The 27,837-nt window shown below is 47.9% G+C and overlaps 1 protein-coding gene across 1 annotated transcript in view; it reads left to right on the plus strand.

The window, feature by feature from the left end:
* The first annotated feature begins 7,742 nt into the window (after nt 1-7,742).
* LOC138567391 (fascin-like) overlaps nt 7,743-27,837 on the plus strand; it is a 73,868-nt gene continuing 53,773 nt past the window's right edge. The window contains exon 1 of the mRNA XM_069645555.1: nt 7,743-8,706. Coding sequence (XP_069501656.1) covers nt 7,884-8,706 — 823 coding nt within the window. The 5' untranslated portion in view covers nt 7,743-7,883. The remainder of the gene's footprint in view (nt 8,707-27,837) is intronic.

Here is a 27,837-nt window from a genome sequence, read left to right on the forward strand (position 1 = left end):
CGGCTCTTTCTACACATCACCCCGCGGCTTCCGCTTGTATTCAGCAGCTTGTTTCAATACAGACGCAGGTTAAACTTCATCTCAAAAATGCTCAGTCCGATGCTAAACGTTTTGCTGACGTCCGTCGTTCTCCGGCCCCTACATACGCAGTGGGGGGTAAAGTTTGGCTGTCCACAAGGAATTTGCATATTCCTGGTAGACGGACACTTCTCCCACGCTACATCGGGCCATTTGTCATCACGGCAGTGATAAATCCTGTTGTTATACGACTGTCTCTACCTGCCAAGTGGAAGGTACACCTTGTCTTCCATGTATCTCTTGTTAAGATTTTTCATCCTGGTACCACGCTCCCTTCCCGCCCGCCTCCTCTGTCTGTGAAGGGTGAGGATGAGTATGAAGTCCACAAAATACTGGATACCAAGGTTTCCAGGGGTGTCAGGATGTATTACGTAGATTGGAAGGGATACGGTCCGGAAGAGAGAACTTGGGAACCTGTGAGTCATATTCATGCTCCTCGATTGGTATCGGAGTTCTGGGCCTCGAGGGGACGGGACCCGTCTTTGGGAGAGGGTACTGTTATGCCTGCAAGGTTTTGTACCAGGCTAGGCACGCTTCATGCAACCAGGAAACGAATACTTCTGAACCCGGCTTTCCGAGGCGGCTGGAGGTTGCCATGGAAGTTAGGCAATACGTTGCTAGGGAGGCGCAACGTACGTGCTGGGTCACGGCGCTGATCATGTGTTCTTGGTTACTTAACACCGCCTCCCTGCTTGTTCGGTGCTTCTGATCAAGTATTGTTTCTGGGAGCTCCTCGTTTTTGACCTTGTTTCCTGATTCCCTGGTTTTCTGACTCTTGCTATTGAACCCGACCTTGATTTCGGATCCTCCTTGTCTGTTCCGGTACTTCGGTGATATCCTGGTTTTTTTTTTAACTTCGCCTTCCGTCCCTGGATTTGAATTTGTCTACTCCTTGGCCTGTTTTTGCTTGTGTGGTTACGACCCGGTTTGTTACAAGGATTGTGTTTCTAAGTTAACTTTTCTTACTTCTCGGTACGATCACGGCTACGTGGTAGCATTAGCCGTCCACAGACACAGCCTCCACTGCGCCGTGGGACCGCCTCCGCTGCACGGTGGGAGACGTTCACTGTCCAGCGACACCGCCTCCACTGCGTTGGGGGACAGCCTCTGCTGCAACGTGGGACCGCTACCCGTCCGGCAAACACAGCCTCCGCTGCACTGTGGGAGACGTTCGCCGTCCAGCGACACAGCCTCCGCTGCGCCGGGGGACAGCCTCTGCTGCAACGTGTGAGCGCTACCCGTCCGGCGAACACAGCCTCTGCTGCTCCGCGGGAGAGGTAACTTTCTGTTTGAAGGATTACTCATAAACCATACGGGGTTTGATTTCCTCGTTTCTCCAGTATGTGTCAGTGAATACGTGTGCATCAATATCAGAATTCATGGTAAGAAGATATTGTACAGTTAAAGTATTCTTGGCAGTCTCGCACTTAAGGGGTTGTGATCAGAAGGGTGGATACTGTTTTGCAGTACTTACTACGAATTATGACTCATGCTCAGAGATTAGCTCTGCCCTTGATTAGCTTAGTGGGGAAGGAGTGTTAGTAACTGTTTGAAGCATAAAAGTATACTTGTATACTAATTGTGCTTCCTTCCTTCTACAGCTACGTGGGTCTCGACGGGAATTCCATATATCTTTCAATTAATTGATCCCTCTGTATGTGTGATTGGTACCATTCAGAGGGTTACATTAGTGGGAAGAATTCATCTTCTACACTACGGGGTCAACCAGTGAGGAGGAATTCTGACACTCCCGCACTGGTCCACCCCCAGGAACTGAATCCAAAAGCGATGGCCGTGTCCTGGCTACCTAGTTGACAGATCCCTAGGGACCAGCGGGAGGGACAACTTCAGGTTTCTTACACTGGAAACAGTCTTATAATATTCAATAGGTGTACAATATGTCTTCTAATACTAACAAGACAGCAAGACTTGTGTTTCTCTGCTTCTTGCATTGTGTGAATGGTGAAGGCTCTTTTCATGCATGATTGTTTTTAAATATTGCCCGCTACTTCAGTTTGCCATTTCATAATGATGCACATCATAGTTGGTATTTTGCGCCATTTTAACGATACTTATTATATTGCCTTGGGGTGACAAAGGGCTATATATGCTGTGCCAGGTTTTAACTTGTGGCATGCACAGGTCACACATACATGTCAGCACTCTGCGTTTACTGTATTTTGCTTTCTGGCTTTTGAGAAAGATCATGCCACCTCGTTAAAAAAAATGTATTACAACTGTGTGGCTCTTTTGCTTTTTTTACTGAAGGAATACGGGAAAACTGCATTCCTTGAGTGACCCAAAATGTCAAGGGGTGTCTTTCTTTTATGTTAAAAGAACTTGGACTGGACTGAAGGTAGCAGTGTCACCAAGCATACCTGCATGTGCTGTGTTATTTGACAAACGTGAGCATCTTTGGAGCATTGATCAGAGCATGCATCAGGTCACTATCCATCTGTAATAATTTACTACAGGTGTGAGTGTATGTGTGTATAGTGATGTAATATATGGTGTATTGTATATCATAAGAATACTACAAGACACTGAGGTGTTCTGTAACCAGAAAGAGGTTGAAGGAAGAGTTTGTTTAAGGTCACAGAACTCCAAAGTGACTAGCAATATCCTTATAACGTATGATTGGGTGTACTTTATTCCTTACAATGCATTGACACACATTATTCTTGCTAAATCTAATGTGAGAGATCTTCCAGTTGTTGATAGATATAATCAAAATAGAATCTGTTTGGAAAAAGAAAATAGGCACCTTGTCATGGGTTATAGTAAATTATATTTTAAGCAGTTTAATCAAATGCATCTGCAAACTTTTTTGTGGTTTGAAATAAATGACAACATGCAGATGGACCCTTGCTCTCCCAGGTGTGATAGAAAGCAATTGTAGAAGAAAGAAACCTGAAAAGCTAATCACGGCTTTAATTAAGTACTGCTGCCAGCTGCAATTCTGCTCTGTGATGGGTCAAGAAGCAGGCATGTTGACATCACAGCTGACCTGTAATTACTAATTATAGTTACAATTGTGATGTCATTTTGTTTAACTGATTATTATTACCATAGTGATGTAATTTTCCTTTTACAGGTCAGTTCTGATGTCACAACTATCCTGTAATCTGAACATTACATACAGGCTTCTGTACGGAAATTGCAGGTTTGCATTTGTTATGTTATGTTATTTTATTTATAAAGCGCCAAAGCCTGAGGGCGTCCAGGAGCCATGAAGGAAGAAAGATAGAGCCCTATCTAATAGAACCAGGTAGCTGGATCAGAAAATTATGAGAATAAAAAGGTCTTCAACTGTTTCCGGAAGATTAAAAGATTGGCTGTGTTACGTAAGAGAACCGGCAGGGCATTCCAGGCCTGTGCGGCCTGCACATGAAAAGCGCGACCATTTCCACAAGCTCTTTTAACTCAGTCTACTTGTAGGGCGCAGGCCTTAGCTGAAGAAGAGATCTACTAGGCATATATACTCTCAGCCTGTTCTTGAGGTATATAGGTGTGTCGCCATAGACACATTTATTACAAGGACATAATGGACAGGGGTTTAAAGCATGTAAGTATTATACTCAGAATTGCCAATAGAACAACAATATGTATGCATCCAGCTTCAGCCTATTACCTTCAGTCAACCTTTGCACTTCCTCTGGCATGGAACCAGGAAATGTGAGTTAACACGCAGTCATGCTGAAACAAACACTCCCGCCCCACTTACTGTATTTCCAAACCCTCTACCCCTAGGGCTGTCCTGTACCTGCTGTGACTAAACCTCTCCCCCCGCTTGACACTTTCCTCTTCATCCACAGACTCAAACCTGAACACCCAGGCATGTGCACGATACATTCCCCGCAACAGGACACAGTACCGGGAGAGAACTACAGGGGTATTTGGCAGAGTATAAATAATTACAAAAGACAAGGCTGGAAGGCTCAGAGAGAAAGGAAAGCAAGTCTGCTAGCACACACAGAAGACTCAGCTAGACTACAAGCGTTACGCTGATCTGTGAGAGGAGTCCCATTTTTATGCACAGGACCATGTATCTTTCTCCACTAGGCACATCCATCTCGTGGATTTCACACTAAAATAAGACAATGTTTTGGGCTCCTTTCCCCTCATTGATATCATTAACCCGGTCATGGTCTGTCTACTAGTGCTTTGAACTAAACCCACTAAGACTGCCAGAGAAGAACGCTAATGGCAAACCGGCATCTTAATCCAAGAGAGCATACATAACCATTATCAGTGAAGGGCCTTTTGGTGTTCTTTAACCGCTGTAGCAGTACTCATATGCTATGTTGCCTAATGTTCCTGGAGCTTAGGCTGCCTCAGTGAAGTGGCTTCACAAATCAACACTAAATGCACAATGTATTCATTTATTTAGTACTGTTAAACTTCAGGAGAAATAACCACATCCCCGCTAAGGAAATTCCATGGTATTAGCGTACTGTTGAGAAAAGAAACATACATATGTCAGGGATTTGAGTCTATATGGAATAGACTTTTATTTACATTTTTGTGTATGTAAATGTAGATTCTGTTTGTGTTGGCTGATTCTGGTTTGTTTGTGATTTATGCCCAATTGTTTGTACTGATTGATGACATGTATAGATGCATAAATTGTGGAAGATTGATATGTTTCTAAAATGTTTTTAAATAAACAATATTTACACTAAATAAATGAATACATTGTATATTTAGCGTTGATGTGTGTAGTCACTTCAGTGAAGCAGCCTGAGCTCTACGAGTATTAGGCAACATATCATGTGAGTACTGCTACAGCGGTTAAACACCACCAAAAGGACCTTCACTGCTAATGGTTATGTATAGTCCCTTACTCGTGCTTTGATCCATGATTCACGATTATTAATCTGGATTTCCAGGTCTACCTACTAAAATCTGCATAACTCACTTCTGCCCCTTGACCTGTGCTAATATACAATCACCCTGAATGCAATGTATAACCAATACCTGTTTAGGGCGGCGTACTTTGGAATACCTCAAAAACAGGTAATGGGAACCAGCTTTGGACATCCATGCCCCCATTACTCTGCTAATTCCATAACCTGACCAAACCTGGCACCACAAGGAGTTCACTGCACATGAGGGGGATATAGTGGCAGGGTGTGATATGCTTCCTGAAAGATACCTGTCTTCTCTGGTTACCTTCCCTCTGCTACTGGGTCCGACTCTCGACAGGGTTTAAGGTCTCTGTGTGAGGTACTCAGGTGACAGATCCTGGCATGTTGATCCCCAATATGTGGGGACCGCTGGCTGCGACACAGAAGAGTCCTTCACCAGAAAACTAAACTGTGCAGTGAATAGGATTGCATCAAGACAATTACTTTCCTTGACTGGGTCAAAAGAGGCAGAGTAAGCACATGCGCATGCCTTTAAAACACATAATTGGGTGACCTGTTGCCATGTGAGGTTGTTTCACTTGACTGTGGCTGAGTGAATGGGTGAGTCTAAATGCAGTAAGTGAGATGTCATTCTGTATGAGAATCTGTGATGTGGCAGGGTGCATTGTGTGGCATATAGCCCTATAGTAGCACTACCATTAGGTGATGCTAAATGTATTCTTGGTCACCTATACCACTGTGGCATGTGTGCTTGGTTAGGGAGAGTGCATAGCGTGATATGCATTCCTGTCTGGCATTTTCACTGAACGTCTGGGACAGCTCATCCTGTTGGAACCGCTACACTGACTGTGCGGTGTGTGATAAGCAATTCTGTGATGTCTTCCACTCTCTCTGGCATAAGAAGAGTGTCTTCTGGGAAATTCAGCTGTGTATTGAGCTTAAAGTGCACTCATACATGCATGCGGTCCAAGTACCTGGCCATAAGATGGAAAGCCCTTTAAGACAGGAGCGCCTGGGCGTGCAAGGGTCGCATATGAGGCTGAATTCGGCATATAAATTGTAGGGGACATAAAATGGCAATACCTGGTGCCTGAGACTATACTTGGGCATACAAGGCTGGAGCTGCGAATATGCAGGCTATAGATTGATAGCAGTACTTGGGTGTGAGGTGGGCCTACCCCTTGCTGTACGGCGGCTGAACATGCAGGTCGTATTGAATGAAGATGGGTCTTGTGATGCAGTGCTTGCATGCACATGTGCAAAATGTATTTCAGGAAATCTGCATTAGCCAAAAGGCGTCCAGGCTGGCAACTAACCTCACCAAATGGGAACACTGTCCTTCTGATTAGGTATGCCACCAGTGTTCCAACGAAAAAATCCATTAACAGCGAAATGTGATATTGTGCAGCAGCTGAAGGCAATTACTGCCCGATAACTGCTCTGGCTACCACACTTCCGCCATCAAGAAGTTCACTTTACCACAACAAACTCCCAGGGTAAGGGTGGAAGTTACCGGGTGGCAGTAGCTTGTGTGCGGGTGGGTGCACATATGCGAGATAAAGGCTTGCATCGCCAAGGCCTTGGGATTCTGTCCCCTCTGGGAAGGCTGCGATGAAAGAGCTGCTCTCTGGGAGTTTCATAAACAAAGGATCACGTGTCGTGTCGCAGCTGCTTGAGGATGCTAAGAAGTGAAGGGGGGGGGGGGGCGTGAAAGATCCAGGGGGAGGGAGATTGGGGGGTGGGGAGAGGTGAAGGGCCAGAATGAAAGATCAGTGAATAGAGACAAAATAAGAATGAGAAATACACATTGGAAAGACGGAGCCCAAAGCAGGGGAATGTGGAAGGGAGAAAGATAGGATGAATGGACGCTGAAAGCAATGAAGGGAACTGTAAGTATGCACAGCGTGAAAGCTAAAACGGAGAGGAAAGGGGGTTAAAGTGGGAGAAATGTAGTGGCAGGATAAAGCAGCATCAAAGTAGAGATGGGCGAAATGAGGTTGGGGTGAACTATATTGTTAGAGTAAAAGCGAGGGGTGAGGCAGGCACTAAATGAAATAGCAATGCAAATGATGAAAGAAAATGGGGCGTGTGAAATATAAAAGGAAAAAGCAAAGGTCGGCGACGGGGAAAAAAAAAGATAAGAGGGGAGAAATAGGGAGAACAAAGTGTAAATCAACCCAAGCATTCACCTCTTTACTCGTCTGTGCTGAAAACTCTTGCACGTTCAGACTAGTAAACATGTCCACCGTCAGTGTGTTAAACTGTGTAGCATGTGGAAGACCCAAACAACGCTTAAAGGGAGAAAATGGGAGTGGCACCATCAGCACGGCCATGGGAAAATGCACTCGATTGTGTTCAGTCTGCTGTGGATAGGAAATGCTGCTCCACTGCCACAACAGCGTGCCCATTGTACTGCCCCGCTCTGTAAATGCATGAGCGACCCCCGGCGTGATAAAAGAGACGCGAACCGCTATACGCGGACGCACTGGAAATGGAGCCCATCAAAGCACCGTTGCCTTCCTTTGTCACCCTCCACAGTGCAGTGGGTGTGCGAGGCTTGCAGGAAGCGTGCTCTTTGATATTCAGCATTCGCTTCCTTTTGGAACCTACCACATATGCACCAAAAGGGGGGCCGTCTCCATCCTTTCTGCACGCGGCGCTGGGCGGAGCCCTGCAGCTGACATCACGAAGCCTATATAGGCTGCAGCTGCGGGATTTTTTTTTCGTGTCAAGCAGGCTTTTGTCAGGGTGGAGCGGGGCTGCCGATTCCGTTGCAAGGCAACAGAAGAGGGGGGAGTTTCACACAGTGCATTGGGGAAGGGGCACACGGCAGCAACGCTAAAGCAAAACCAGCCCGCGTGCCCAGAAATCCAAATCCACTGAGCGCTCAGCCCCCCCAAGCATCTTGCAGCATCGTGCATCCAGCAGCCTCCCGCCATGACGACCAACGGCACCTCCGAGACGGTCCAGATCCAGTTCGGCCTCATCAACTGCGGCAACAAGTACCTGACGGCCGAGGCCTTCGGCTTCAAGATCAACGCCTCGGCCACGAGCATGAAGAAGAAGCAGATTTGGACCCTGGAGCAGGGGCCCGAGGACACGGCCGTGGTCTTCCTGAAAAGCCACCTGGGCCGCTACCTGGCCGCCGACAAGGACGGCAACGTGACCTGCGACGCCGAGGCGCCGGCGCCCGAGTGCCGCTTTGCGCTGGTGGCGCACGACGACGGGCGCTGGTCGCTGCAGTCGGAGCTGCAGAAGCGCTACCTGGGCGGCAGCGAGGACCGCATCACGTGCTTCGCGCAGAGCATGGGCCCGGCCGAGCGCTGGAGCGTGCACCTGGCCATGCACCCGCAGCTGAACCTCTACAGCCTGAGCCGCAAGCGCTACGCGCAGCTGAGCGCGGCGCGCGGCGAGCTGGCCGTGGAGCGCGACGTGCCGTGGGGCGTGGACGCGCTCATCACGCTCCTCTTCCAGGAGCAGCGCTACAGCGTGCAGACGGCCGACCACCGGCTGCTGGCGCGCGACGGGGCCCTGCGCGCGGCGCCCGACCAAGACACGGCCTACACGCTCGAGTTCCGCGCCGGCAAGGTGGCCTTCCGCGACTGCGAGGGCCGCTACCTGGCGCCCTCGGGCCCCAGCGGCACGCTCAAGTCCGGCAAGGGCGGCAAGGTGGGCAAAGACGAGCTCTTCGTGCTGGAGCAGAGCTACCCGCAGGTGGTGCTCAAGGCGGGCAACGAGCGCAACGTCTCCACCCGGCAAGGTAAGGGGGTGGGGGTGCTGGAGGCGGTGGTGTCCAGCTGGCCAAGTCACCAAATGGCGCGCGCGCGCACACGGGGGGGGGTGGGCCAATGTCCTGCTGGGTCGCCCACGTGAGAATAAAGCACTGGTGGGGACGATTCAGTGCATAATGCTGTCATTGTACTACATGCTCCCTGCTGAAGATGTTGATTGACTGGTGCATCCTGCTCTGGTGGGGAATGGCCGCGAAGCACTGTTGGTCCAGGGGAGTGAAACTGTTCTGTGATGTGCACTGTCGCGATTATGACAGCTTGTTCCCCTCCCCTGGGCTATAATATGCAACGGTAACTGGGTGGCGCCTGCAATGATGCTGTCTGGAAATGCTGGTTTCACTTTGATTTATTTGCATCTATAAAGCGCGCAAGGCGGCCCGAAGGCATCGTGGCGCGGATGTAACGATCATACTTGGTGATGCAGTTCCTGGTGACATGCGCGGAGATAATGCGCTGTCACAAATCGACGCGGCACCGCTGTATGGTGGTTCACTAAAGGTGGATGGCGACCCTCGCCATGGTTATCTCGCCTATCGTTATATGCCGCACACTTTTGTTTAAGAGTTGGTTACTGCACTTTCTAGTTTGAATGCTCCAAAAGAAAGGCGGAGCAACTTCATATTTGACTCTGCCCGTCTTCAGGCTCGAACTGAACAATAGGGCAATGCCCAAGTCAAAAACAAACTCCTAGTGTACCAGTTTTTGGGAGCTCATGGTGGGGCTTTTTATCCAATGTGGGTCAGCCTGCTGAGTTGCTTCACTGTGCGGCTAGTAGTTTTCAAAATTGTTGCTGAATACATATACTTTACATTGCCCAAGTATACGCCCCCCCCCCCTTGGGTATCATTCAAACAGACCGACGTAAGGAACGATTTCCATTTGCAACTGTGCCAGTTTTTCATAGATGCTTTAAAACCATGCTTTGCAATTTTTGGGTATAGGCGCACCATTCACATTAGTTCCTATTGCTCTAATGACTTGTTGGCCCCCTTCTCCTGGGGTCCGTTTTTGACAACTGGTGTGTAGCAGTGGTTGGTAAACGCCACCCTCCCATCACCGCGACTAGCCCCTCCCCTTTTTAATTCGGCTGTCACTAAATCACTTTTCCCTTCTGCCCCCCCCCCCCCCCCCCCCAACCCCACCGGGTGTGCTTAAGCAAAGGAGCTGCGTGATTGGGAACTGGAACTTGCCCCACCGCCCCCCGCCAGAGTTTATTAAAAAAAAAACAGGACTTTGAAGTCATTGTTTCCCGATGACTGCCCCAGAAAATCCCCCTCTGAATGGATTTCATTCGACGGTCGCGGTTCTGCAACCGCCTCCTCTGCGTCATCATCCAGGCATTGCTACCAGTGCCCAGCTGGCCGGGAGGCTCCGCGCCCGCCCATGCCCGCGCGCTGTGGTTTCAATGAGCCTTTCTGTGGGGGTCCTCCCCGTTTCCCAGAACGCCGGGGAGATGTTTTACCCTGCACCCCCCCAAAAGGCACTAATGAGGATGTGCTTGCGAACCAAAGCCATGACCTGTACGCACCGCACAAGAGGGGTTTTCCCTCCGCTGCATAATACGTTTTTTAAACTGAGCCAATAGAGCCGGTTCCTGCCCCCACGCCCCCCCTCCTCCCCGCTAGCCTCGTAACAAAATATGTAAAATATTGTTAAACCTCTGGCCTTTACAAAATCACTATTTTATGATGTCGGCCGTGGCAATAATTACGACCTCCCGTCCGAGCGACTTGGGGAGAGGGTAGGGGCAATGTTCATCCATTATGTCTGCAGTCCCGCCCTCCCCCATTCAATTCTGGGGGGTGCCTTATACTACATGTGCTGACGCCCCCCTCGTTTGTGCCGCCGGTGTATGGGGTGCTCTCCTACAGAAACGGGCGGTGTCCTTGTCCCAGATCTGCTTTGTCCGACGGACGATCTCGTGTCCGCCGCCCCACAACCCCAAAGGACACGCACACCCCATCCACAGGGCGCACAAGAAGCAATTCCAAGAACGACGCCGCTTTTTTTGGGAAATGGCTGTAGTGGCGAGACACGTCTGCGTGAACTCTGCAAATATAACGGTTGTCTTCAACCCCACAGCGGCCGCAGCCAGGCAAGGGGCACCGGCATTGTGGTCTGAAGCGGCGGGCGGGGGTGCTCGCTCGGGGCCATCTGTGGGTTCTGCTCTCTCGGCCTTTTGCCACAGGCCTCTTTTTTTCGATGGGGAAAACAGATGTTGAGTTGCACAGGGGAGGGGGTTCAGTCCCCGCTCTGTCGTGCTCCCAGAACATCTTCCTTCGTGTTGCGAACAACCCAGGCGGGGGTGCATTTTGACACGCGGTTCTACCAGCTGTCGGCCGGGGCAGTGCCATGCATGCCCCCATCACGTTGGATTTTGCAAGGGTCAGAATGTGTTTGGTCTCTGTGCGGGGGGAGTGGGTAAGGGCCTTCGCGGGATATGGCAGATACCTCAAATTGGCTGCCATTTCAGGGGCGATGCAACATGGCGTTTTTTGCCAGTCTCCGTCTGCAAAACTCAGACGGGGAGGGGACAAAGACGTGTGCGGGGAGGGGGTACCTCGTATGTGTTTCAGAGCACAGCTCATTGGTCCACACTTTTCTTGCCTGCATCCGTGAGTGCCTCGCTCCTGCAATGGCTTGGGTCTAGACTGGTATGGGTTCGAAGAGATGGTGGGGAGGAAACACTGTTTCTCAAATTGTGTGGCCTTTTAGTCCCTGCATCTTTTAACACTAAACTTTCCCCAATCCCCGAGATCAAATTACAGCCCCCTCACCCCTCCTCCTCCCCCCCCCCCCCCCCCCCGCTCAAAAGGGCCATACTGCGATTTCTTGAGGCAGCGCGTAATTAACGCCACTCTGGGTCGGATACAGTGTTGCTGTCGGTAACCAGCTGCAACCAGCCCCCCCACCCACCGCACATCTGTTCCTAATTTCATGCCCCTGCCGCGTCCTCCAGCACAGGCAGCAGGGCCCGTCTTTGTGGAAACACAAAGGGTGCAAGGCAAACATGCTCCCTTTGTGCGCTGATGACGGGTAGTGCACGCTGCAACGCGATACAAATAATCCAGCATGCTTCACAAAGGGCTCAGAAAGCCGCAGCAGCCCTGCATACTCCCTGCAAACTTGAGATCTGCTTCGCAGGACTGGGAATACCGGGCCTTGCTGACCAAACGTGGCCTCCTCGGCGCTTCACTGTAACCTTCATCTCTTCTTGCCTTGGTCGGATAGGCCATAATGAGTTTTTTGGACCATTTCAAATGGCGACATGTTTTGTGCCATTAGCTCAACTAAAGTGGCAATGGTGCAGCAATGGGATGCAAATGATGCTGTGCAGAATCACCCACATCAAACTGCTTCAGATACAACTCTACGTCTACACATTCGCGCAGAGCCATTTTGTTCACCCTAGTGTTATCCAAATTCCATAAACATGATTCATAATATCAATGATGACTCTGACATTAAGTAGGTCTTCTTTTACTGTCTTCTAACTTCCCCACAAGTTCTCACACAAACCCTTCCTTGCCTATTCCATTGCGGCACGTTCCACATGACTGCAACACCCCCCCCCTTGCACTCATCACATGAGATCACCCTCTCCATCTGTCCAGAAAGACCTCACCTTTAATGAAGTGAGGCCACACTGGTTCTTCTTCGCTTCCCTTGCAGAGCGTTTTATCAGCTGCTGGTTGGACTGCAAGGTGTCGGTATCATATCAAATTTCAGGTTCTGCAGGCAGTCCAACATCTCTCTGATCCCAGAGAAACTCAGTCAAACTTTTCCCCTCCCCGGTCCAAAAGACATTGTTTGATTCAATGGTAAAAAGGGTTTCTGCGCCCATCTATTACTGCGCCACAGTGAAGTTCAGCTATCAACAAAAACCCGTTTTTCTTAATTCATCTTATATTTATTGATGATGACACGTGTTTCGGCCCCCTAAGTGCCTTTTTCAAATCTGGGCATTAAGGCTTGATATACTATCGTCGGAATGCGTGCACTGATCTCGTGTTGTCCGAGTCCCATCAGACTGATAAGCATCGCAAGCACTTAACAATCTGGTTTCCTGCTTCACGCGTCGGGTTCTTAGTAGAAGAACAGGCAGTCTTTCCTGGTTTCCCCCCAGCGCCCTTATTTCCTTATCTTGTTTACGTGCCTTTTGTGAATTCAACTGCGACCTCCTCCATAGGTCGCTTGCACTTATCCTCTATCCTTCCTTTTAGCTACCTCCGTAGGCTTATTAGTTCTTTTGGCCCCCTCCATAGGCTTATTAATTCCTTTGGCCACCTATTTTAGTCTTAGTTCTCGGCAGCGCAGGTCATCTCCTCGTTGCCAGTAGCGATCCAAATTCCATATATATGATTCATAATATCAATGATGACTCGGGCATTAAGTGGGTCTTTTTTAAATGTCTAATTCTAATTGCCCCTGAAGCTCTTGCGTGAGCCCTTCATTTCCTATTCCATTCCGCCACATTCCACATGACTACCCTCTAGCCATCCAAGATTTGTTGTCTAAAGTGAAACAACCGCTTAGAGGTGCGTCCTCTAAAGGTTGTAGTGCCTTGCCTTGTTGGAATGCAGGTGAGGACCCAACTCTCAGAAGCAAGGCAATGCTGACCCACGTTTTTGCCATGTCAGACAAGTCTGTGCGTTAGTTGTACCCTGGCTTGGAGGCCATTCATGAAGAATAGCTTGCAAAGTCAAGACTTTGGATTTACTGGGCAATGATCTTCAAAGCCAGATGGGTACCAATGTACCAAATTAAGATGGGCTCGCTTAATCTTATCTTGGTTTTGATATGGAGATGCCTGCTTAGACTGGTCCAATGTGTTCCTCTGCAGGCTCTGCAATTAGCGCTGGGAGTTATATATATCAGGTACCTTTGCTGTGTGGACTTGGTAATGAAAGATCCTACTTGTCCCCTATTGTCCATAATGGGCAGCATAGTGAATAATGGTGATCCCATGGCCATGGCTTTAGGGATATTTCAGCATTCGTGTTGTGAGCTGTTGGTGTATGTTGGATGGACCCCTGAGTGGGAGAAGGGAGTACATTTTAGAGTATTCACATAATCATGCCCACATGGAAAGCATACAGTGCCTAAATTACATATCTGAGCCCCTAAGAAAGATCTGACGATATCCCTATCTCTGGCCATAAGAAGGTGCTAGGGGGCCGAGGCTGGGAAAGAAGAAACAGGCTCTAGACTGTGTAGACGTCAGCACATTAGAGTCCTAGCAACCTGTTTTCACTAGCTGCAGTAGGGTGGGTAACCTATTCTTCCCTGGGCGATTAGGTCCATGTTATAGGGGATATGAGTGCCTCATACCTAGTGATAGCAAATTAAATATTCTTCAAATCAAGAATTATTGCTATATAGAAATCGCAGTGTAATTAATTGAAGGGGCACTGCTAATGTTTATATTAAACCGATTTTCACTTTAGGATTTATTATAAATCATGATGTATATTTGATCCGTTTTTATGGTTGATAGACTAATTTGAATATATGATGACTTTACTTTGTTTTGTAACTCAGATTGTGAAAGTGTCTTTGAACTAAAACACAATAAAAAAAAGTGTCTGGTAAATGCTGGCTGAAGGCAGACCTGGTTAAGACATTAGACCAGTAGCTCGTTTACAACTCCAATTACGTCATTAATTGTTTTGTGATAACACAGACCAGCACTTCTGTATCCCTACTAAACAACAAACTGTCCGAACACTGGTTGTGATTTGATTCACAACTCCTGTATTCAGGAAAATCTTTAGGCTTCGCCTGTCCTTTTTAAAACGCATAGCCAAGAAGTTCGAAATAGCCTGGCCCCAAATCTCCACCCTTCTCAAAATCGAATACTTAACTCTGCCACAGGGCTTCCGGATACTAGTGTAGGCCCTTGTGGTCTTGCATATCCACTGGGGAAAAGGCCTCTTGACAGGGCTCCCAGACGCTCACTTGGCTCCCCTAAATGCAGTCTGCCTCACTGCAGCATGTCTTATTACCGGTGCATGGAAACTTGACTGAATTCTCCCCACCTCCCTGTCCTAGACAAACTACACTGACTTTCTCTTCAGGCCAAGAAACTGCTCAAGACTGATTTTATCATTTACGAAGCACTTGCAGTAGCACACCTGCATACCTGGTGGGTAAGTGCCAGAACCTGGTGCCACATGTGCTCACACAGCATATCGTCCAATTGGCTCAACCACTCGCACTTCTGCAAAGAGAGGACCTGCAAACTGCCCTTGCAACACATCTTTCAATCTTGGTATCTGCTTGGAATGCCCCCACCATTCTCCAATTTCACAAATCTCAAAACATGACTTTTTCCAACACTGACGAATGTCTAATCACGATGGATGCACAGACCGTAGCTCTCAGTAGTGCACTACTGTTAAAAGATGCCAACCCTGTATGCCGGGCTACCCCATAAAATAGCCTTGGTTGTTTTTGCTAGGCTGTTCAAACACTAATTTGCATTCATTGCCATGGGGCACCAAATGGCTTGCGACTATGGCCAGTAAACCTTGGCGGAACTTAGTAGGAGTAGGCTTTGAGCTGTCTCCTCTGGACTCTGACCTGTTGCGAGTCACCTTTGCCAATCTTCCACCTGTCTGCTCTTCCAGGACATAATTTTACACTAAGTGATCACGCTTCTGTGCTGATCCATTGCATTTGCTATTTGTGCTTGAATAGAGCTCAGCTGATGGGAGCCTCTCCATGAGTAAATGTTGGACAGCACTAATGCCACCCTGGACCCTGCTCTTGCTGAATACCTCCGATGAGCATCTAAGCCTTGATTATGCCACTCCTGCAGGACAAGTCCATGTCACGTTTTCTGTTGCTGGAATTTACCACTTTGGCATTGCGTGTGTTTGTATAGTTTTACTGTTGGGCACAGTTGACCAGCTAAATCTGACTCCGTGTAGTTCCTGGGCCTTCACTGCTCTGTGAATGGTATGTTTCTCGCATAACTTTGAAGTCTGTACGTTTCTCGCTCCACATTGGAATTTAATTTGGATTCCATATTTGCCTACACATGTTGACTACGTTCTGTTTGCGTTTAGGATTCCTTGTCTGTGATTGCTGTGGATGTGAATGCTGCCTTTAGCTGCGGGGTGTTGCTCCCTGGGAGCAACGTCATGCTTTGGGGAGGACTGAAGTCACTACTGGCTATCCAGCAAGCCCCACCGAGTAGTCCTTCAATATCTGTATCTAGCCCACCTCATCCATTCAGTGGTTTTTCAGTACCCTGAAATGTATGCACAGTAACTTCTATTATCTCCTGCTGTCCAATTTGACATGGGGTGCTTGACAAGGGGAGAGTTTGAGGTGTGAAGTGGCTATCTGCTTTTCTGGAAACACAAGCTGGATGTTTATGAAGTGTTCTGCACAATGTGGTCTGGATTGCAAGGGGCGACGTTCAGCGGTAGCTGTTGAGGGAAGACATTTTACATGGTGCAGGTAGTTTGCTTTTATGCTCTGATTGCAGTGGATGATTTTTAAATATCCCATGGTGAGATGGAGGTTTAGCTAAGCTATACAAAGTCTACACTACCCCTGCAAAGTGTTCCACAAATCGGCTGGCCACCCTTCATATCTGTTTTATGTGAATTCGCATGTTCTGTTATATATCTCTTGAGGATGGCCCCCATCGTGATATCAATGGAGTTAAAAGCCTGTCTGAGCAGCTTGTTGACATATCCCCATCTGGTTTAATGGTGAGTACAGGAGTTCTCTTCCACCCAAGTATAATTCCTGCTCCTGATACAGCTCAGTTGGGAGTTCATTGTTTGCTAGGGCAGCAGCGTAGCTTGTTCTGGTTTGGATTCAGGGACTCTGGTTTGGATTCAGGGACTCTGGTTTGGATTCCTACCTGGAATCTGTAGGTGCAGGGTCTGTAACCAACTCTTAATTTGGCACACACAGCCTTTAGTGGTTCCCAAGGGGGTGTTTGGTGGGGTGGGGGTGGGGGTGTACGTGGTGGTGAACAAACATTTGTCCTGAAATGTGAAAGTAGGTAAGTCCTTTTGAGCCAAGTCACACATTCCACACCACCACCTAGTAGCCATCGTTAGACGTTCACCTCCAGTTCTGAGCTGAGCCACGACAGCAAGGTATTGTGGGTATGCAAACTAGCTCAAATGCAAATCCTTTTCTCCAGGAAATACCAAACGTGGGGAGTGGGGGACCCTGCCCAGTCAGTATTTTGCAAGTATGCGGGCAAGGTGCCGCGCAGGCCAAGTCACACATGCCAAAAATGATCAAATGGGTCAGTAGATCTAACAGTCCGGTTCATTTCAATTGGTACGCTCCAAACACAAGGCTGTCGGGACTATACTGCACTGATGATCCCTAAGAAGGGTGAAGGTATGTAGTCCTGTCAGCCTTGCAAATGTCTCTTGGGTTGATTAAGCTATGTATAAAGTAGCACTGCCCAATTGGACAGGACAATATCCTGGAGGAAAAAGGTTTGCATTTGATTTAATTTGCATACCGACAATATGATACAGCATTTATAACACGCTTGTAAACAAGTGTTTCAGTGCCTTGGTGGTGTGCCTCAGAACTGAAGGTGGCGTTGTGGAATGTCTGACTTGGCTCAAATGGACTTTCCTGTGTGTGGATATATGTATATATTCTATGTTTGTTTTGGCATAGATCAGCAGTTGAAGCAATGTTTCTAGAGGGTACTTTGCTTCTTGCAATATAGTGCCTGTTTGTAACTTGGATTTTTGGCACTTTGGTAACTTGGCAACAACCACTACCAGAAGCTACTTCCACTTCCGGGTGCCGTACAACCATACCAATGCAACGTTCACACTGAGCCTAGTAAGACGCATCTTTACAAGAGAACGCTGCATAACCGGTCCTACATAATGGACACAGATCTTGATGACGTTCATGTGCGAGTTGCATTTGCAGCAAGGACTAGTCGATGCTCTCTGGGTGACTACTTCTGCCCTGTAGCTGATTCTCACTGGATTTTTCATTCTATCCCTGTACATCTCCCTCACTAAAGATCCTCCATGACAGTGCTGTGTGGGCTTTCTGCCTGTTGCACTGCCCCGAGTGCCCTAGTTGCCATCAGTCCTGCAACGCATGTGTGGACTGGGAAGCTCCTGCTTTTCCCTCTCCTTTGAGCTCTGTGGTGGATCTCAGAAATGGTGATCTTCCCACGATGATGGTTCACTGCCTGGCCTTTGCTCGTGTAAATGGTCGTGTACCTGTAACTTGAGTGTGGTTCACACATTTTCCCTGCACTTCCTCTGTTCACTGTTCCTGTTCATCAGCATGTTTACTACTTGCTCTGGCAATTTAATTCTGTTTAGTGTTTGACGTCACCAGTCTCCATGGCAACGGGCAAAAAGGATTAATTTCGGTGAATTTTCTGCTGCATCAAAAGGCATTTGTGATGGGCGGGAGGGTGTACGTGCAGAATGCTCTGTAAAAAAGCTGTGAATTAGGTGGGTTACCACCATTTAGACTTACTTGGAACACGGTGACGCATGTTTGTGACCTAAAGCTGGAAGTCTATACCAGTACTCTTTTGATGTTTGTAAATCAAGCCACGCTCCCAGCCTGTTTCTAGTCCGTTTTACAATAAATCTAAATGCAGAGTAACCGGGCACCAAAGAATTTTTGGGTGCTCAATAACACTTTTCCAGTGTAATACAATGAATCTCTGTAGTCTATTGCCTGCCCCAATTTGCCAACCCTGTCTGTGTGGTGTTGGACCCCTCCAGGTGTTCTGACACAGGCCACAAAATGGCCACTCGTCACTATTGGCGAGTGGAAATTGAATTGTGGCGACTAAGAAATCCAGGTGAATTGCTTGCTCTGCCTCGTCATGCTCTGCAGACGACATGGCCTGCAGAAGCACTTATTTAGGACTAGGACTCGATACTGGACCTGCAGATCCAGCTCTCGGGGGCTGGTACACATGGCGCCCATAGCAGCCAGTACCAGCCCTCCAGGCAATCTCCATTGGCAGAGAAGGCCCTGGAGGCAGCCTTGTGGGTGCGGCTGTGACACTTCATCTGCTTGAGGCACAAGCTGCTGCCGCCTGAGGCGAGAAGGGAGGAATTTATGTTTATTTCGATAATGGTAATGCTTTTTAGATGACAGCGAAGGTACCTTTTTTAGATGACACCTGAACCCTCTCTGCAACCCTCCTGCCTTCTCCCATCCCCACCAAATGGTTATCGGTAGAAAATGGGTCGCTCATTGGACCCTGGGCTATAGTTTGATGCACATCATATCCAGCGACCCCCAGACCAAGATAAGGAGTCTCGTGACCCCTACCTCCCAAAAGTCCAATTTTTTAAAAAAAATGGCGCTCGCAAGCACCATGGCGCACTCGGCGCGTGTTGTGTCCCCCTGTGCCCACCCGCTTCCTGGTTGTCACACTACCCGCCCACTGCATCCGGATTGGTCCACATTCCATATATCAAGGACATCTCAGGGCAGCCCTCTGCCCGGCAGCCCCTGTGGCTAAGGGCTCCAACATTGGCGGCTCCAACATTGGCGGCTCCAAGATGTGTCTGCAGGTGACGCCAAGGAAGCCAGCAGCTAACAGACACCAACAAAAACTGTGAGTATGGCATGGGTGGGGAGCAGAGCAATTACTCGGCTCCAGAAAACCTCTGGGACTCTATCTTACCTCCAAATAACAGAGTGCCATAATATTAGCATTTAATTGTAAATCTTAGCATGTCCAATCTTAGAATTGAAATCTTAGCATGTCTACACTTAGAATTGAAATATTAGCATGTCCACACTTAGATCTAATTGTGAACATTAGACTGCGTCGCATCTAGATGGAATTGTGAATCTTGGCATGTCCACACGTAGATGGAATTGTAAATATGAGCATCTCCACACTTAGAATCCTGAACATTAGCCTGCGCCGCATCTAGATAGGACTTTGATTGAAGGAAAGCATGCCCGCGCCTAGATGAAACTTGAATGTTAACATGTGCCACACTTAGAACTGTGAACACCAGCCGGCGCCGCATCTAGACAGGATTGTGAAGGCCAACAAGTGCCACATTTAGACAAAACTGACTGTTGGCATGCTAAAGGTCAGGTAACCCACTAACCAATATAACCTCAAACTCTGCATACCTGTCTCACCCAAAAACTCACACAACCATCTCTCGCACCACAAGCTGCACGCACTTCACAACACTGCAACAACACATAAGCCGGAGCAACAGCACACGCGGACTGACACCGATCCAATACCTGCACCAAAGCTCAGCACCCGGTGTATACCGAGTTGAAGCTGCCAACAGAACACCACTCCTCTCATTATCCTACTCCCTCTTCACCTTACTAACCCATCCCACCTTATTTTCGATCCGCCAGAGCGCCTGGGGAATTCCATTGGTGACGGTGCGCGGTACAAATACCTTTAACATTTAACATACCGACAAGCCTCCTGCTTCGAAGCCCGGCTTCTCTGCACTGTGATGATCCTGCAAGGCATCTGCCTGTCAGATTTAACCACCTCCCGTCCCAGGTGTCTTCCCGGCCTTCACCTCGTGCAATGTGTATAGTTCTGCAAAGTCAATTGAATGAATTTCACCTTGATATGCTAATTTCGGCTGACGTCACATCCCATCGCATGCTAATCCCGCTTCTTTTGAGGGAGGCTTGCCTCCTGGCCCCATGGGACGAGCTCAATCATTAGTGCCCCCCCCCCCCCCCCCAACCCCTTCCCGTGCTCTCATAAATTGTTCCCACTAAAGCATGCACCTTTCACAACTGCTGGGGTCTGAGCTGCAATTCGCCACCCACGGAGAAAGTTTGCATACAAATGGATGACTTCATATCCTGGATTATTAAAGGGGATTGGGTGTAGAACTTGTCTGACGAGGTAACTGTGCGGGTTGAGTTCCTGCTGCCGAAATGTGCGTGTGTAACCCGTAGTTCTGCATGTTGGGACAGGGTTGTCTTTGTCAATATAGGAACTCCTAACAAGGGAAGGAGAAAAACGCCAATGGTTTTCCACCAGTCTCGCGTCTAAACGAGCACAACTCTTTTAGAGCCTAAAAATATCGACTCTTAATTCCCTTATACACCTCACTTTTGTGATGGTGCGTTCGCAGCGTTCCCTGCTCTACACGTGCATTCAATACTCGGCTGACCAGGCCTACCTGTGCAGTTCTCCTTTTTTTGTTGGTATTTCTGGCTGTTGGTGTTTCTAAGCATGCTTAAAACACGTTTTTCGAGCAATGCATGGATTGACCAGTGGAGCAGGTACCCTCAGCAACCTGCTCACGGAAGATCAATCTGTCAACAAAACTTTTGCAGCAGCACAGGCCTCCTGCCAAATGTTTCGTGGTGCATTTGTTGTGAGCAAGTTTGAACGCCCCTCTTTGTGACTATAATTGCCCTGCTTATTTGTGTACCAAGGTATACACCCCTTGTGTGCTCACGGAATGCATGGCAGTATACCAACCATTGAAACTTGCTGCTGCCAAGTGCAAAAAAAATGCCACGTGGGGATCACTCCCTGCCTTGTTTAAATATATGAGCCTCCCAGTGTCCCCTAAAGGCGACATCACCCTGAACGTCAGAGCAGAAATACCTGCTCGGCCCACAATAATTGGGATCAGCTAAACACCCATGTCACAACCAAATGGAGCAAGCACTTATGTAGAGACTGGAAAATAATAGATACAAATTGTACCAATTCAGTGCTGACCCCTCCCATTTTGAGATCTAGTGCTGAATGAAGTATTTTATCCCATGGCATCGGTGTACGCCCATGCCATAACGAGACTCCTATTTGGAGCTCCGTCGCTTCTGCAGGGCTGGTGCAAGGATTTGGCCGCACAAACGGTAGCCGCTAATATTTAAGGTTTTGTGCTATGGTGTTTCTGCTGAACTCAAGGCCATTAGTTCACCCTTTCCTGCTGGAATCCTGGGCCCGCGATGGCTAGCTGGTTTGCTCATGACTCTTCTCACATCCCACCTCCTTCTTCTGGTACTGCTCGCTAATCTATGCACAGCATGTGATTTAAGCAGATTCCACAAGCCTCAGAAGGGATACATTACTCACCGTAATCGTATTTCTGATGCTTGTATCTGCTTAGATTCACATGCGACCCACCCTTCCTCCCCTCCGAGAGAAGGCGCATTATTGCTGGTAGTCTTACCTTTCTGTCTATCTGCTTGGATTATCAGTACTCACGCTACTCCTCATGCTTCCTCATGTCAGAAAAAATACAATCTGAGGATCCTAGACGCGTGAGGGATCTTGGGTACAGTGGACGTCACACTAGGGATAGTATTACTGGCACGCCTGTGTCGACGCCCATTTTCGAGTTTAGAAAAACAAACTGTAATACTCCGCAGCTTCCACTAGATGTCGGCCTATGCACAGCATGTGAATCTAAGCAGATACAAGCATCAGAAATACGATTACGGTGAGTAATGTATCCCATATATATATATATTGCAATAAAATGGGGTAAAAACGGACTTTTGGTGGTCTGACTTTTCCACTCGGTAATTTCACACAGATACATTCACTACACGAGTAATATGCTACTCGTGTCTACCATATGGAAAGGTTAAAATCCAGTAACATGGGGCAATTGGTTTGGTGGCTCGGTGGATTACGGCAATATCTAGCGCACTGCAGTAGTTTGCGCACTTTAGGAATTTGCAATGTATTTGGGTTATCTGCATCCTTGCATAGGTTGATGTTTGGATAATTTTAGAAATGCTGTAGGTGGCCAGGGAATTCCAGGGGTGGTGGCCTCTCTGGTTATCCCTCGGGACAGTCGGTGCCTGTAAGATAGCAGCCCTGTGGCTCAATTATGTCCTGAAAATGGATAAACAGATTCAGGCCTTTTTCTGGGAACAAAAGTCTCCCAGGATAAAACTGGAAACTGCAGCTTCCTAGCAACAAAGGAGGCCTTGGTGTGCCATACCTCCAGGTATTAACTGGCTTTTAAGTCATCTGCTGCCCTTCATGCATGAACCATGTGATGACTGGTTGAGGGCAGAGGAACCAGCCGCTTGACTACTGGGAGTGGCAATCTGCTCCTACCGAATTCTACATAAATTGGCTTGACCTGTCAGCATCTGAAATCGGGCGTTGCTTGCAAAGAGCATCCATTTGGTTGAAGCCTTTGGTTAAATGACCATATTCTGGCCGAGATCTAGGTGGGATACGATGAATTGATTACCTTTTTCAGAATGGAACTTGGTTGTCCATGAGACTGAAGGATATTCATGGCTTCAAGGAATTCACATATGGAGAATATAGGTCTTGGATCTGCTATATCAATTGATGTGCTTGCTGATACTGATCTCCATAGCACACTTGCACCGCATGAGTGAACCGGACCCTATAGCCTCTTGCTGTCTGCTTCTGAATGGCTCGCTGCAATGGAACTCCCAGCTCTTGATGCTGAAATTACTCTTTCGAGGTGGGGCGCTCACTATTGGAACGTCCCAAGAATGTCTTAACCTTGGTGAAGGAGTGGGGCAGATCAAACTGTTAAATTGGATATATTGGAGTCCAGAAAGGTTTAAACCAGGTCTTTGTACCTGCAATGCCTGCTAGGGGGCGTAAACACAAAGTAGCATCATTGGAACATATGTTGTGGGACTGGACCGACCGAAGCAAGCAAGGACGCTGAAGTAGTGAACAAGTATTGGGCTTGGATATGGAATTTCGCTTTGATACTCTGATTTTGGGAGAAGATAACCAAACTTGAAGAACTGATTTGCAAACTAGTTGGCTTTTCAGGGCTTCTATGCTGGCCAATAGGATTATTCCTTGGCACTGGAAGTCCACCATTTTTCCTACCAAGACTGGCTTCAGAAGATGCATTCCTTCTCCAAAATTGAAAGGGTTGGTTTGAGAAGTCATTTGAAGAAATTTGGGGCAGATTTTTGGAAATGGACTTGAATGATCTTTGTGCTTTTAAAAAAAGATTCTCTGCTTTAATGTGCTACATTTTTATTCTCTCCTCCTTCCCTTCACTTGAAACATTTTGGATTTTACGGTGTACATTTCAGTTAGGTTGAAACATACCTTTCCTCTTGCAGCACTAGGCTCTGTGCTGTACTTTCAGCTTTCCTGTGGGGTCATCAGCAGCCTAGTCTTGGAATTTCTTTTTTCCAAGCTACAAAATGTGCACTCCACTTGCAGTGGCGAGTAGGAAATGATCAGCATGCAGAGTGTTTGGGCCACCAGTGACTTCATGACAAGCGATTGGCTTGCAACTTGGACATGGTCCTCCTGTATTGGTAACATCACTGGTCTTGTCCAGCAGCACATTTGCTTCTTAACATTTTCTGAATGATTTTAGCATTTTGTGTCCCACCTGTTCTTTTTTGATTACCAACTCGGTGCCCTAGTTTTATTGTTGCTCTTCCAAAGATAAAGGTAGATTATAATGAATTATTGACCTCGGAAGGATGAAGGGTAGAGCTGCCTCGACTGGGATTTAAGCCAGTCTTCTGCTGGCTGAAGAAAATAGGTCTTCACATTGGGAGGTCCTCACTTAAAATTGTCCACCTTGGGTTCCATCGTTCCAGACTGATGGTACTCACAAGGGTCGTCTGAAGCCTTTTCTTCAGTGATGCACAAGGCGATGGCTTTTGCTCCAACGCACAGATAATCCATACCCCTTGTGCAGAAGTGGAGACCCGGAGCACTGCAAGTGACTGGGGTATTGACTAGGCATCATTCACTCTTTTATGGACCTACTATGCATCCGTCACTGTTTTATGTACCTATGTCCCTCAGGAAGGCTTTGGAGGAAATTAGACGATATTTGAGTCCTCGCCATGTCTTCTGGTGGGTAACACTGCTCACCCTGACTGTCCATCAAGACACCCTTAATCATGCACTTTGACATGATGCACTGATTATATTGGCACTTTAAACCAATTGCAGTCTCACTTTAAATGGTACAATGTAAGGAATCGCTATTGTGGACCTTTTTGATGTTTGGGGCTCACTTGCCTTCTGGAGGGTCCCTCCCTCTTAGGTCCCTGCCAAACGCTTCTGTGAGTGAACCGGTCCAAAACCACCCTGAGGCTCGGGTTGTTTGAAAGCAATGCATGGGCTTTCATCTGGCATTCCCAATGTAATCCTTTTGGGTGTGTCAGGGTACAGCCTGCTTTCCTGACTCCTGAGTACTTAATCTCTGGAAATGTTTGGTGTGTTGCGGAAGTACTTTCATGAACCCGAGAACAATGGAACGAACCACAGTATAAAGAGTGCTTGTTTTAATCCTCCAGGAACGTGGTCACCCATACTTTGTTCTTGTGCTACTTGTAACATATAGAGCCTGCATCTGCTTTTATAGCCTTGTATGGCTTCGGCTAGTGTGGATATACCCGGCTGCATGGGGATTTCTTAAGGACTGGAGTCTGAGGCTACGACACTCTTACTGCAAGAGAATCTGCATAATGATTGTAGAACCACTTAAGGAAATGGAATCTAGTATGTCAACCTTTACGTCGCCGCAATCGTGCTGTGGTTGACTCTTTAAGCTAGCGCATGTCCCTCTGCATTGTTTGCACCGCCATATACGGCTACATAGTGTTTTGATTGTAATGTTAGTGGGCAGTTGGAAGAAGAAAGTGGCCAGTTGACCAAATTGCAGGTGCTGACATGATCTAGCATGACATCTACCATGCCTCAAACTAAGTCCTCGCTCGGCACAAAATGCCTTCCTCCCCCATATTGTTCCACTGGTCTTAGAAGACCTCATCCCACGCTGCACTTCAAAGTTTCTCTTTTGCATTGTGCGGAGTGCGCAGCAAGCTTTGGGGAGTCTCGGCATGGGCGACTTTGGAGGGGGGGGGGCTCGATGGCAAGAATTTTTTTTAGGTTGGTGGGGGGGACGGTGGTCCGGGAGTTATGTGAAGCTCCACATTTCTACTTATGCAGTCTCTGGCCACACCTTACTTTGCACTTGTAACATGTGGAGCACGTTGCTGGCATCGTCCACTCTGTCTGTGGATGGCCAGATACCTAGTTTTACTCGAAATCTTTCTTGAAGCACATGATGTGCTCTGTGCATAGAAAAGCCTTTCGTTTAGTGAGGTTAGCCATAGATTGAGAAGACCGATCTCGCTTATTGGTAGTCCACCGGTGTTAAGCGATTGCCATCAATTCATGGGCTGGCAGTGCGTTTTATGAGATGGCAGCAGAACCATGGAATCTGTTGGCCAGGTCAAACCCACAACCAAGGATGTCCATCAGTTTGCTGATCATTTAATGGCCCTGTAAAAGGAATCGTTTGGCAGTGCCGTCATCTAGGAATGTGACAGCAGCCAGCCAATCGCCTTAATCCACCTCTGAGGCAGTTACTGTAAATATTATCTTGATCTTAAGTCCAAAAATACTGCTGAATGCTTGCAGTATATAAACCAATTGGTCTGGGTGATTCAGAGCAGCAATGTTGAAGGGTCTAGAAATTGCCACTAGACCGGCTGCACCATCAGTCTTCTTAATGCTGCAAGGTCATAGGGGAATCCAGACAGCTACAACCTCATAGCAGGTGGGTCAGTCTTCGAGTAAGAGGCTTGTCGGCAACCACTCGCTCTCCAAGATCTCATCTTCAAGGGTGCGTCGAAAGCCTCGGTCACCACACCATCCATGAAGCACCCATGGCACAAAAGGCTAGTTTTCAAACATTGCTGGTGTGCCAAGGCAGGCAACCTCGCAAGACCAGTTCAATTCATACATGGTCAAACCTACGCATTGGTTCCATCACCAGTAACCTTGCGGGATGAAAATGTAAGATATTGCAGCAGGAAATCTGCATGTGCTGAACTCTCAGAGCAGAGGATTAAAGCTCTTGTCCTGTGTGCGTTTTGAATATACTTTGTGGATGAGTGTGGGACACTTTTTCTATTTATTTTGGTTTAAGGCCAAAGTGGTTGGCTGTGCTCTGCCAGATGACCCGTGTGCCACCTGCAACTGCAAGAGCTGTGCATGGTTTGTAGATCTTGGAAATGCCTGTGTGCCAGGCTAGTTATTCACTTGCACTTCCTGTAACCCAGCGTGAAGTGGCATTGCTCGCCGACGTCGAGATTCATTCTCCGGTAGTGACCTGGTTTTCTCTGGAGGCCAAGGTCTTGCCTGAAAGCAAACTAAGATTCCCCCGAGCTGTTGCTGCACGGAGATGACCCCATAGATTGCCCCAGGAGGGCATCTGCGGTGCGTTAAACGTGGCTAATAATTGCACACAGTAGGTAGCAGGGAATTCTGCACCTGCTCCTCGCTTCAGTGTGTATTTCTGAATGGCGGAGACATGGACGTGTTTCAGGGTTTACGCTAATTGGCTCGGAAGTGCACCTTGTTACTAAGGTGAGATCTGGCAGGAAGCCACGGGCAGTGTTTGGTAGTTTTGTGTACAATCGGGCTGTACTGCCTTGTGATATGCAGCAGCCTGTGGACCTGCACTGAGGCTCGTCATGGCGTGCAGTCTGAGCGATGGTGCTTTATTTTGGCAGTCTGGGAGCTATATTGTGTGTCCAAAGCATTAGTATGATGACTTGATTTCAGTGTAGTTTTCGTGCCTTTGCTGTGCTACAGGGTACAACGAACCACATGCGTGATCCTAAGAGTACAGTGACATACATCTGACCAGTGATTTGGTACTAACACTCCAGTCTCACAATCGACCGTGATCGAAATTCAAGTCCAGGTTTCCTTCAGTGCTTTGCCATGTGGCTTGTCTAAATTGTGCTGAAACCTTGCTCCCCTGCCGAAATATAAACCTGCCCATGTGGAGCACCTGCTTTGCTTCAATAGTAATCTTGTGACGAACCCATGATCCTGAGACTGAACTCTAAGAGTTATGTACTGAAAAGTGATATTTCAGCAATGTTCTATGCCTTTGGGGCATTTTGCAATTTTCCTTACGATGTTGCCTGGATGGCCACTGTTAAAATGATGTGGGGGGTCTACTTCACATTTTTAGTAGGGTGCCAACTTCCACTCGGCGGTACACTGTTTTACTCTTTCCCCGCCCTCCCCTATTTATCTGCCATTCTCCATATTTAGGAGAACAAAGGCATGACCCCAATTTTCTCCCCTACAGGTCCCTTTG

Source organism: Ambystoma mexicanum, chromosome 2p, assembly GCF_040938575.1.
Source record: "Ambystoma mexicanum isolate Mex_15411 chromosome 2p, UKY_AmexF1_1, whole genome shotgun sequence".
Lineage (NCBI taxonomy): Eukaryota > Metazoa > Chordata > Amphibia > Caudata > Ambystomatidae > Ambystoma > Ambystoma mexicanum.